The 13,623-nt window shown below is 35.5% G+C and overlaps 1 protein-coding gene across 1 annotated transcript in view; it reads right to left on the bottom strand.

Moving 5' to 3' along the window:
• Nucleotides 1-13,623, bottom strand: part of LRRIQ3 (leucine rich repeats and IQ motif containing 3) — a 193,771-nt gene that overhangs the window by 140,864 nt on the left and 39,284 nt on the right. The window contains exon 4 of the mRNA XM_040232559.1: nt 9,819-9,952. Coding sequence (XP_040088493.1) covers nt 9,819-9,952 — 134 coding nt within the window. The remainder of the gene's footprint in view (nt 1-9,818; nt 9,953-13,623) is intronic.

Genomic DNA, 13,623 nt, shown 5'->3' with positions numbered 1-13,623 from the left:
GTTTATTTATGTGAGTTTATTTTTAATATTATTCAGTTCAGTTCAGTTCAGTTCAGTCGCTCAGTCGTGTCCGACTCTTTGCGACTCCATGAATCGCAGCACGCCAGGCTTCCCTGTCCATTACCAACTCCTGGAGTTCACTCAGACTCACGTCCATCGAGTAGGTGATTCCATCCAGCCATCTCATCCTCTATCATCCCCTTCTCCTCCTGCCCCCAATCCCTCCCAGCATCAGAGTCTTTTCCAATGAGTCAACTCTTCGCATGAGGTGGCCAAAGTACTGGATTTTCAGCTTTAGCATCATTCCTTCCAAAGAAATCCCAGGGCTGATCTCCTTCAGAATGGACTGGTTGGATCTCCTTGCAGTCCAAGGGACTCTCAAGAGCCTTCTCCAACACCACACTTCAAAAGCATAAATTTTAATATTATTAAGAAACATAAATTAAATTTTAAGAATATAGAATGCATGAGAATGGATGCTTGATAAGAGTCTCTTTACTGTTAAGTAAAGTGTAGAGAGGTAAACTATGTGGCAATTATCTTTCTCATAACGCAGAAATCTATGTCAATTTACTTTTTTAAATTTTACTTACTTTAAAAAATTCTTACATTCCTTCAAATTTAAACACAAAAGGAGAAAAGTTATGACCAACCTAGATAGCATATTGAAAAGCAGAGACATTACTTTGCTAACAAAGGTCCGTTTAGTCAAGGCTATGGTTTTTCCAGTGGGCATGTATGGATGTGAGTGTTGGGACTGTGAAGAAAGCTGAGCACTGAAGAATTGATGCTTTTGAACTGTGGTTCTGGAGAAGACTCTTGAGAGTCCCTTGGACTGCAAGGAGATCCATCCAGTCCATTCTGAAGGAGATCAGCCCTAGGACTTCTTTGGAGGAATGATGCTGAAGCTGAAAACTCCAGCACTTTGGCCACCTCATGTGAAGAGTTGACTCACTGGAAAAGACTGTGATGCTGCGAGGGATGGAGGGCAGGAGGAGAAGGGGACGACAGAGGATGAGATGGCTGGATGGCATCACCGACTCGACGGACATGAGTGTGAGTGAACTCCGGGAGATGGTGATGGACAGGGAGGCCTGGCTTGCTGCAATTCATGTGGTCACAAAGAGTCGGACATGAGAGACTGAACTGAACTGAACTGAACTGAATTGAAAGCCTCAGTGCAAAGAGATAAAAAGTAAACCCAAACCCAACTTTCAACCTCAGGACATTTACTTCACTCAGATAATCTTGACCTTTGGTATTACTCGTAGGCTTGGGTATTACAAATAGAGAAGAGTGTAGCATCTCATCAGAAAGGTGGTTATAATGAGAAACTTTCACAAAAAATCTAGGATCATATGAAGTGCACTTCCAGTGCACCAACATCATTATTCCCCTCACTCTAAAAATTTCCAGAAGAAGAAAGTTTCCATCTTGGACCTACTTTGTCCAAAGAAAGGAAAACAGTCTTTACTGAAAAGTTTTAAAAGCAATGTATTCCTCACATGACCTGAGTAATCTGTAAAAACTGGAGATGATCCTTTTCAGTTTCAATAGACACTTAAAAGTAATCAAAACATCCTCTATGGAAAAACCAATCTTCATAACAGAGTATCAAAGACTTTAGAAAAAGTTCCAAGGAATATGAGTTGACCTTCAAAATTAGAGTGGACAAGGGAATGATGCACAGTAGGTGAAATCCATAGTAAAAGCAGATAGCAGAATCAAATCCATAAGGACACCGACTACTAGAATTATGAACTACTGAAATAAGTATGCTTAATGTTTTTTTAAAAATAAAGGGATATTAAAAATAGGAGAAAAGAGCTATTAAGAAAACAAAATCTGAAAGAGAACCAAACAATACTTCTACCTATTAAAATATATAATACTTAAAATGAAAATTTCAGTGGCTAAATAGCAGATTATATATCACTGAGGAGAAAATTATTCAACTAGAAGATTAAGGATCTTCTGTATAGGATGTAGAATAGAAATAATTATAAAATAAATATTAATAGACATTGTAAATTTGTATTTGTCGTATGATTTAAGAATATTCAATTATATTTTAAAGGGAAAGAATACAAACACTTAGAACAGGCAAACCTCATAAGATGCCAAGTATAGATACTGAACAAGCAAATGAGAGATACAAGTAAGATTCATAAGGTGTCTCAGGTATACATAGTAAGGTAGCAACCTGAAAAACACTATGTAATAAATGAAGCAAGTGTGTGAAGAATACTGTCATAAAGGAAGGAATAAAGCATGGAAGGACTAAATAACATTTTAGAACATTCATAAAGCATTTATTACATTATCTTCAGAGACACAGCTATGGCTCCCACCAAATCAATCATCCATCAGTAACCTAACACAACCTCATGCATGCTATACCCAAAACATGCAAATAAAACTCATCACTTCTTGGCAGGTTGTCAGTTACTTAGTTCATAGCTATGTGAACCTACACCTCTTGCTCCTACACCTCTCTAAAAAGTCAAGAGTATGGTGGCTCCAATCATTTTCTGGCTGTTGAAGACCTTCACTCACCTCTACTCTGGTTCTTATAACCCAACCATCAGAGAAAGCCTGATGGAACAAAGTGAGAAACAGGATATATGAACACTGCATAATACATGATTCAGATAACATGGTCATTTTACCCTACTTATACTCACTTCTACTCCATTTTTCTCCCTCATTTCTTGCTATATGTTTTAAGTAGATTAAATAATCTGATTCAAGCATCTTAATTTGATCTCTGAGGTTTTTTATTCTGTGAGCTCTGAAACAGACTACCTGGTAACTTACTTGGAGGCTGTCATAGCATCTAGGTAACTTTCCACCATTACAGCTGGCAATGAGAATGGGATACAATTAAAAGGCATCCTAAATAAATTATAAGAGAAAGATCTTGCTTCACAAATGAACATTCAAATCAAAGCAATATTTAAGAGTCCCTGATATAAACGAACCACTAAAATTTACCCATAATACAGAGTCGAGAAGAAACTGAGCTAGAGATTGGAAAATAAAACCAGAACAAAACTCAATGGAGGGCTGATTATTATCTCCAATTAGACTCTGAGATCAATAGGAAGAAATCCTAAACCCAAGGGCGTTACCAAATGTCAAGTTAGTCTGTGACCACGACCTTTGTTCCAGTCTACCTGTTAATTTACTTACAGACACCACTGTAAAGAGGGTAACTTCCCATCTTAAGAAAAATGGGAAATATAGATATTTTGAATAAATTATCAATAAATAAAATGATGGCTGGAAATCATCCAGAATTGATAAAGGAGAAACCAATCCCTAGATGCATAAATATTAAGCTGCATAATAAAAATAAAGTGATTTTTAGAATTGTCAAAGAAAACATCTTCAGAAAAATATCAGAAATACCTTAGATTTAAAAGTAGTAAGAGGGAAAAGAAAGATAACCTGTAAAGGAAAAATTAGCCTGATAGTTTACTTTTCAACAGCAACAATGAAAGCCAAAAATAGTGAAAATATATTCAGTGAGCTAAAGGAAAATATCTATCAGCATAAAATTAGAATTCTCAAAAGTATATATCAAGTTTCACAGAGGAAAAAAATTTCCCTGTCTCCATTCTTTTGTTTTAGTCTATAATTTTAGAGTGATTAAATAATGTCTAGTGATGGTCAGCTATACTTTCATCTCTAGAATAAAACACTAAATATCTTACTTTAGAATAAAATTAGGAAAGTTTAACTGATTCTAAACAGGGATTTAATAAATGTTCCTATTTGTGAAGCACTGGTTTCTAGCATCTTTAAATTCTAATTATGCCTGTGTTTTGCAATATGAATCACAGCTTTACGCTTGGGCTTCTGATATAGTCAGGATAAGCTATTGCAGAAGTTGGCAAATTTTTCCTTTAAGAGCCAAATACAGATAGTACATATTTTAGGTTTGCAGCCACTACAGTCTGTATCTTAGCTATTCAGCTTTTCCATTATAGCTTAAAAAGCACATTGACAGACAATACATAAAAGAATGGGTATGACTGTGTTCTGATATAATTTATTTACAATATCAGGCTGCCATCCTAGGAACCATAGTTTTCTGATCTCTAGTTGTAGACTTCTAAGATCTGCAAAGTCAGTTATACATACCTACTTGCTTCTTACTTTGCAAAATTTTGTTGCCATCTTTCTCTTCACACTTCTCTTGCCCTTTGCCTTTCTAAATCCTCACATTATCAGTTAAATGGGATTTAGAGTGAGCAGAGGCAAACTGAAAGGCCAGCACAATATTATTTTTCAAAGTATGTGTTTTAAAGGAAAACTCCTACAATTGTGTTTAGGAATGCACTGCACATACAAATCAATTTAGGAAAAACTGACATTTTTATTACACTGATTCATTCAATGTCATAAAAATGATATAGTCTTATATTTATTTCCATCTTGTTCTATCAGTAATGTTTGGTAGGTTTCTTTCTAGAGGTAATTCACATCTTGCCTTTCATGTATCCTTAGTACATGGTTAATGACAGCTATGGAAGTGTACTGTTCAGATCTCCTTGAAGAAGACCCACTACGAGGAGCACAGCTGACTGACAGCCCCAGCTCTTGCCTTTTTTTTTTTTAGATCCATCACTACACTTTTGTCAAGGCTATTCCCAGTCATTGACTGAGGAATTGTAATAGAACTGGCCCATTTCTACCTGATGGAGGATTCCTAAAATGGTCAAGCTTTGCTCAGGGATCCCCCACTGGTCTGGCCTAGATGTTTTCAGAGTTGCGTTGCTGAATTCTTTCTGCCCAATTCATTTTCTCTCTCCCTTCACAGATTAGCATAAAAGCATGAATATGTTTCCCTGCCTATTCCCACTTCCTCCCCTTTTGTTTGTCAAAGATATTACTCCCAATAAATTTCTTGTACACCTAATCTAGTTTATGTGTCTGCCTCTTGAAGATCAATCCAACAAGTAGCGGGGTTTTTATACTATTATAAATAGTAGATTTTAATTTCAAGTTGGTGATTGGTACTACATATCTAAATAATATTGATTTTTGTATTTTTATTAGCTTTCACATTCAAAATCATAACAGCTATAAGAAATTATAATTTTGGTTTTTTCCTATCTTATCTTTTATCTTTTTATTTTCCTTACTTTGTTCCACTAGCAATAGTTCCAGAATAGTTCCACTTAGTTTCAGAGCAATACTAAACAAAAGTGCTAACAGCTGATGCCCTTGTCGTTTTTCGCTAATCTCAGGGAAATAATTCCAAGATGTTGCTAAGTATTAATAAATGTGTTAAAATATATATAATTAGATTAAGAAAAGTTTCCTTTTAATCCTAGATTGCTAAAAGTGTTCTTCTTTTTTTAACCTTTTATAAGTGCTGAATTTTATATTTTTTGTGTAGACATTAAGATGATTGTATTCAGGCAGTCCTCACTTTACACAGAACTACATTAATTAATCCCTGTGCATACCAGAACTATACTGTCATTTTGCACAGTTCTACTGCATATTATTTTTTCTATTACTGAGTAACAAATTACACAAACTGAGCAATCTGTGTTCTTTCCTATCTGGAAGCTTAGGGGAAAACATCTGCCTCTAAGCTCATTCAAGTAGTTGGTAGAATCCAGTTCCTTGTGTAGGACTGATGTCCCCATTTTCTTGCTGATTGTTGGTGGAGGGTTACTCCTAGCTCATAAAGTCACTCTCAGGTCATTTGAATGTGGTCCACTCTACTTTTAACACAGCAACAGTATATCAAATCCTACTTGCGTTTCAACTTTCTCTGATATCCTGTTCTGCTATCAGTCAGAAAACACTCTTGTTTTTAAAGAGGTCATTTGATTAGGTTAAACTAACTCAGAAAATCTATCTTAAGGTCAACTTATTAGTAAAGAACTTTGTGACATCTGCAAAATACCATCTGCCATGCAATATAACATGATCATGGGAGTAACACCAGGGAACAAAGATCACATGGGCCATCTTGGAATTCTGCCTATCACAAATTAGATGAGATCAAATCTCAGTTACTTTAGAATCTTGAAAAATGAGAGTACATTCAAAGTATGCACAAATTTTAGTTAATGTGATAACAAAGTGAGAAACACTGAGGTGTTTTTCCCTCACTCATATTCTATTAATGTGATTGGTTTCCTAATGTTAAACTAACTTTTTATTCCTGGAATAAACCTATGTTGGTTATAGGATGTTAAGCACTTTGCATACCTCTATATCTAATTTTCTAATATTTTACTTACAATTTTTACATGGGCATACATAAGACAGCCTGAAGTTTCCTTTCTTACAACGTTCTTGTCAGATTTTGCTTTTAAAGTTATGCTGATCTCTCAAAACCTGAAAAGTATTCTCTCCCACTCTTTGGAAATTTTGGTTTAAGATGGTGTTAAACATTCCTTAAATGTCCAGGATAATTCATCAGTAACCTACAATTGAAGTATCTTCGTGGGAAGGATTTTAATAATGGATTCAGTTCTTTTAATGTATGAATGACTATTCAGCATTGTGATTTCTTCTGTCAGACTGAAAATTGTGTTCCTTAAAAGAATCTGTCCATTTCACACACATTATCAAATTATTTGGCATAAAGTTATTCACTGTATTCCCTTTAATTTCTGTGGATCTGCAGCAATGTTGTTTTTTCATTTCTTATCATGATAAAATTTTCCTTCTGTCTCTTTGTTAGAGCAGTCATGCTGGAGCTTTATCAATGAATTACTCTGAAAATAACCAACTCATGGCTTTATTGATATTCCTGCAAATTTTCTCATGTTCTTTGTATCCTTGTTTTATATTTCATCAGTTTTTGATACTATTTTTATTATTCCTTCCCTTTTATTCTCTTTGGGTATAAACTCCAGTACTTTGACCACCTCATGCGAAGAGTTGACTGATTGGAAAAGACTCTGATGCTGGGAGGGATTGGGGGCAGGAGGAGAAGGGGACGACAGAGGATGAGATGGCTGGATGGCATCACTGACTCTGTGGACGTGAGTCTGAGTGAACTCCGGGAGTTGGTGATAGACAGGAAGGCCTAGCGTGCTGTGATTCATGGGGTCACAAAGAGTCGGACATGGCTGAGCGACTGAACTGAACTGAGTACATCATGAGAAACGCTGGGCTAGAAGAAGCACAAGCTGGAATCAAGATTGCTAGGAGAAATATCAATAACCTCAGATATGCAGATGACACCACCCTTATGGCAGAAAGTGAAGGGGAACTAAAAAGCCTCTTGATGAAAGTGAAAGAGGAGAGTAAAAAGTTGGCTTAAATCTCAACATTCAGAAAACTAAGACCATGGCATCTGGTCCCATCATTTCATGGCAGATAGATGGGAAAACAGTGGAAACAGTGTCAGACTTTATTTTGGGGGGCTCCAAAATCACTGCAGATGGTGATTGCAGCCATGAAATTAAAAGACGCTTACTCCTTGGAAGGAAAGTTATGAACAACCTCGAAAGCATATTCAAAAGCAGAGACATTACTTTGTCAACAAAGGTCCATCTAATCAAGGCTATGGTTTTTCCAGTGGTCATGTATGGATGTGAGAGTTGGACTGTGAAGAAAGCTGAGTGCCGAAGAATTGATGCTTTTGAACTGTGGTGTTGGAGAAGACTCTTGAGAGTCTCATTGGACTGCAAGGAGATCCAGCCAGTCCATCCTAAAGGAGATCAGTCCTGAGTGTTCATTGGAAGGACTGATATAAAGCTGAAATTCCAATACTTTGGCCACCTCATGCAAAGAATTGACTCATTGGGAAAGACTTTGATGCTGGGAGGGATTGGGGGCAGGAGGAGAAGGGGACGACAGAGGACGATGGACGTGAGTCTGAGTGAACTCCGGGAGTTGGTGATGGACAGGGAGGCCTGGCATGCTGTGATTCATGGGGTCACAAAGAGTCGGAAATGACTGAGCGACTGAACTGAACTGAACTGAACATATCTGTAGGTATAAGATATAAATAATTATACAGACAACTTCAATACAGTATTCCAAATGTTGATAATGCAAGTATGTGATGTACATTGTAGAGGCCAATATCCCAATACTTTGCCCTAAGCAAATTAGGAGCAACCGAAGGATTTTAAGATTTGATTTATAATTTTGAAAGATTACTCTGTGAATGCTGTAGTAAATGTAATTGGAAGGGAGCAAGAAATTCAAGGAAAGATTATTTCCCATGCAAACAAATAGCACACAGTATATGAGATAGAACAACAATAATAATGATATTTTAAAAATCAGCTATTAAGAATGGAATATTCACATTTGCCTGATACTATGTGGGTTATATTCATGACCTGAATTCTCACAAGCAAGTAGAAAATTAAGTATTGCTATTAGCCCCTGCTCTCTACCATTTATTAGTAATTTATCAGGAAACTCAGGCCCACAGTAGGTAAGTAATACACCTAATGGAACAGCATTTTAAAAAGAAAAAGAATTAAAATCAGTCTGTCTTGAAGCACTGTGATATATTTTTACCACTGACATTTCTCCCCACAAAGCTCGTTCAGACCCTTTTCTTGCCTGCTGAATTTTCAGATTGTTTCCATGTACAAGGTTATTATCTCATGGTACATGAATATCAAAGGAAACCTTGATTCTAAGAGAGAAAAACTCAATCCCAGGGGCATAAATTAAAGACAAATCCATTTAATTAGATGTTTATTTCACATAAAATACATACAATTTAACTAAAACATATGAGATAGAAAAAATATTTTAAATAAATATGTATGTGTTAGCAACTGCCTGCTTCTCTTCACATCTTTTACTCCAAAACCACTTTACTTTTCTTCATTCATAAGCCCAGTCTCTCCCACAGTTTGGCCTTTGTTAGAGAAGTATATGGAATCTCATCTTCAGAAGTTGCAGGTACTGTATTATGTTCAGTTTTGTCTTCCATACTGATCTCTATCAGGGCTATTGCCATCTATGATGTAGTACATGCAGGCTAACACAAGACAACACTGTCTCTGCCTTACCACAGAATGTTGACTATCATTTCAGTGATAATTCCTAATCTTTCTTTCTCAAGGAATGTCTGTTTCCCAACTCCAGATCTATTTAATCCTACCTGTATTTCAGGGCCATGTTCTGTTCCTATCTTATGAACTCTACCATTTAGCATCTGAAAATAAGCTTTAGGAGAAAGCTCATTTCTTTTCTCATGTGTTTAGTGTTTTGCATGACTAACACAAATACACTGATGACACAGTATACTATCTTCCCTCTCCAGGTACAATGTTGAGTCTTACAGGTAAAAATTTCCTGTATTTGTAAAATGTCTGCTACTGAAAAGGGATGCACGGAACAAAGAGAGAGGGAAAAGTATTAATCAAAGGATAATGTAGATTAAGGTGGTAGCAGATGTTTTGGCAAAACTATCTTCATATCCAAACAAAATACAAAATCCTCATATATTCATGGCTTGTACTTTTTTCTTATATTGTACATGGCTTATATTTCTATTATGTTCCATTACACAGAGAAATTTAATTTACATTTTCTACTAATGCTTTTAAGTTTAATTTATAACACTATCAGAATTACTCAAGATTAGTAAAAACTTTATTGATTAGTTATTTATATGGCCATTTTAAAAGAAAAAAGGTAATCAAATGATTATACTAAATATTACAGTATTATAGAGTCTGTGATGTTTTTCTCAAAATTAAATAGTCTATACATTACCAGGTTGATAGGGAATACAAAAATGCATATTATTACAGAAATGACTTTTGTTAATTATCTTTTAATATTGAAATAGTGAATAAAATAAAACATACCTCACTTTTTTCCTAACTAAGAAACCACGTGTCCATCTTTGAATAATCAAAACTGGTGAGTTATGAGCCAGAATTTCATTAACTTTTGAAATAATGTGTTTGATATTATCAATTTCATCTTCATAGGTTGATCCCTGTATAAAGAAAATTACTTAATAATCATATTTCATGAAAGTATTTCCAAAAGATATTTTAACTTGCTAGTCTGATGGTATAAACTATTAAAACATTCACAGGTGTCTTATACACATAACACTTAAGTAACATATACATTTTTCAAATCTATTTTTATTAGATCATAAGGTCAAGAATTAGTAGCACAAAATAATTTCAAATCTTTACACAAAATTCAAGATCAATGAGGATAACATTTTCCATTCTAGATTCTTCTATCTGCTATCACAGGTATAAAATTTTGTCCATAATCATGTTGATCTCTGAAAGGTAGGGGCATGAATAGATATCCAAAGACCCTTAAAAGTATTCTGTGAATCATCATAGATGAAACTTATATATGTTGGATTTATAACAACTTGCAGCAGTTCAAAATTTTGTTGCATCTTAACTAGATATTTTACAGGAAGACAGTACATTCCCTGGGGTAAAGACTTCTATATTATCTTAAAAGAAATTATCTCTAAGATATTTGGTCCTGTATATTTTTAGATTTTGGAACCACAGACTCCTATATTGTCATAAATATACAATAATGAAATATAACTATGAAAAATTTTGAAATATTGTGAGAATTACCAGAACATAACAGAGAGACATGAAGTGAGTAAATGCTGGCCACCCCCCAAAAATGGCACTTATTACTTGTTCCATGCAGGGTTGTCACCAATTTCAATTTGTGATCAAAAAGCACAATAAAATGAGATATGCCTATAAACTCAACTTGCCCAAATATGAATCCTCCTCCCTAACTTGCTTTCTCACATGCTCTTAGTGAATGGTGGTACTGCCCATACAAACCTAATCCAGAAACCCTGAACCATCCCAGGCTCTCTTTTTCTGTTCTATTGTCAGATCATGCCACTTCCCCTCACCTTACTTTGTTCTTCGGTTGCTCAGTCACGTCAGACTCTTGTGACCCTATGGACTGCAGCACACCAGGCCTCCCTGTCCTTCACTATCTCCCAGAGTTTGCTCAAACTCATGTCCGTTAAGTCAATGATGCCGTCCAACCACCTCATCTTCCGTCACCCCTTTCTCCTCCTGCTCTCAATCTTTCCTAGCATCAGGGTCTTTCCATTCTACTTAGCCACACCATTTCTTTCTAGCCTTAATCCCTCCTCTAAAAGAACACTTCTTTTTAGCCTTTAAGGCAAAATATCAACTTTAAGATACTATAGACCTTAACAGAAGCATTCTCCTTATTGCAATAATATTCATTTGCCTATTGCAATAGCCCTTATCCCTCCATTGAGATAATCCTTTTGAAAAAGTCTCTTAAGTCCTGATTTGCTATTTTATTTGATAAGCTTATGCTATAAAGTAATTATTGGTCTGTCCTTCCCACTGCAACATAAACTCACCAAGTGTAACACCTCTTTCTTTATACTGAATCTCTATGAGTAAGTAAGCTATCTAGTTTGTAACTGGCATTCAAATATCAGTTGACTAGTAAATCACTAAGTAACAGACACCTGTACACCTTCATACTGGTCTCCAAGCTTGCTGTGGCAATGTCAATCTGTTTTTATAACTTAACTCTTAATTGGCTGTAGTAACATACTAATTTTTCTACCTTTTGGATTTTTATTTTTCAGTCTGTTTTCCTGTTTGCTCTTTTTCTATAACTATTTAAATAGAGTATAATTTTAGGTTTGCTTCTTTTTTCACTTCTCTGTGCTGTTTCTTTGAATAAGCACCTTCTTTACTATATGTTACTATTTCACATATGTTGATTATCCTATATATCTCCTAGCAAGAATTATCTAATTCCAATGGAACTTCTAGTTCCATTTGTATACTTACATGTCAAAAACTGAAATAATCCTTCCCATCTGAAAACACCCACAATCTATACTTCATACCACATTACAGATAAGAGTCATTAAAATTATTTTCCACCTTGTCAACCAAATAAACTCACATTCTTCTTCCTCTCTCCTCCTTTCCATCTACTAAATCACTTAATTCTATCAAAAACATCTCTTCAATCTGTTCCCTATAATCTATATGTACTAACAATTTATTAAATCAGCTCTTATAAACTAGGGTCCGACCTATAGACTTTCCTCTAATTTCCCTATGTTCAATTTCCCTCCACTCCAAAATTACAGAATATAAGACTTTTTCTAAAATGAAAATCAGGTCATCTAAAATACTTAAATATTTCCCCCAAATCTTACAACATACTGTGCTATATTCTTAGTATTACTCCCTTTGCTCTATTAATCCTATTTTTGATTCCAGCATCCTTTGTCATGCTCAAGCATGTCTTCTAAACCCCAAGAACACTAAATCACTTGTTGTCACTTAACTGCGTTTAGCGTCACCTCTGTGCCTTTGCCATGCTTTTTACTCTATCTCAACATTCCACAATTGCCAACATCTCTACCTACTTTACTTCTTATTTTCAAAAAAACTCATCTGAAGTATACATATTTTTGATTTTGCTGTTTTTCCATGACAATAGGTATGAAGTGCAAAACTTTAAAGAAAACATATGTAGATCTTTCACAGATTTTTTCCCATATTCAGAACTATATTTTTTTCTCATTATTTCTTGGATTACTGCTGCTGTTGTTGTTCAGTTGCTAAATCATGTACAACTCTGCAACTCCATGGACTGCAGCATATTAGGCTCCCCAGTACTCCATTATCTCCTGGAGTTTGTTCAAATTCATGTTTATTGAGCCTGTGATGATATCTAACAGTTTTATCTTCTGCCACCCGCTTCTTTTCTTCCTTCTATCTTTCCTAGCATCAGGGTCTTTTCTAATGAATCAGCTCTTCACATCAGGTGGCCAAAATTTTGGAACTTCAGCTCCAGCACCAATCCTTCCAATGAATATTCAAGGTGGATTTTCTTTAGGATTGAATGATTTGATCTTCTTGAAGTTCAAGGGACTCTCAAGAGTCTTCTCCAGCACCACATATCAATATTCTTTGCCACTCAGCCTAAATTTACAGTACAAATCCCACATCCATACGCGACTACAGGAAAAACCATAGATTTGATTATATGGATCTTTGTCAGCAAATGAATGTCTCTGTTTTTTTAAATAACACTGTCTAGGTTTGTTATATCTCTCCTTCCAAGGAGCAAGCATGTTTTAAATTCATGGCTACAGTCACCATTTGCAGTGATTTTGGAGCCCAAGAAAATAAAATCTTTCACTGCTTCCACTTTTTCCCCATCTATTTGCCATGAAGTGATGGGACCGGTTGCCATAATCTTAGTTTTTTGAGTGTTGAGTTTCAAGCCAGTTTTTTCACTCTTCTCTTTCACATTCATCACCAGGTCCTTTAGTTCCTCTGCACTTTCTGCCATTAGAGTGCTTGTCATCTGTATATCTAAAGTTGTTAGTATTTCTCCCGGTGATCTTGATTCCAGCTTGTGATTTATCCAGCTTGGCAATTCACATGATGCATTCTGCACACAAGTTAAATAAGCAGAGTGACAATATATAGCCTTGTGGCACTCCTTTCCCAATTTTGAACCAGTCAGTTGTTCCATGTCCAGTTCTTGTTGACCCACATACAGGTTTCTCATGAGATAGGTAAGGTGGTCTGGTATTCCCATCTCTTTGATTAGTGCTTCTCCTTAATTTTCCTTATTTTCTCTACTCTAATT

The sequence above is a fragment of the Oryx dammah genome, unplaced genomic scaffold, assembly GCF_014754425.2.
Source record: "Oryx dammah isolate SB20612 unplaced genomic scaffold, SCBI_Odam_1.1 HiC_scaffold_28, whole genome shotgun sequence".
Classification (NCBI taxonomy): domain Eukaryota; kingdom Metazoa; phylum Chordata; class Mammalia; order Artiodactyla; family Bovidae; genus Oryx; species Oryx dammah.
This window is presented reverse-complemented; position numbering and strand designations above follow the sequence as displayed.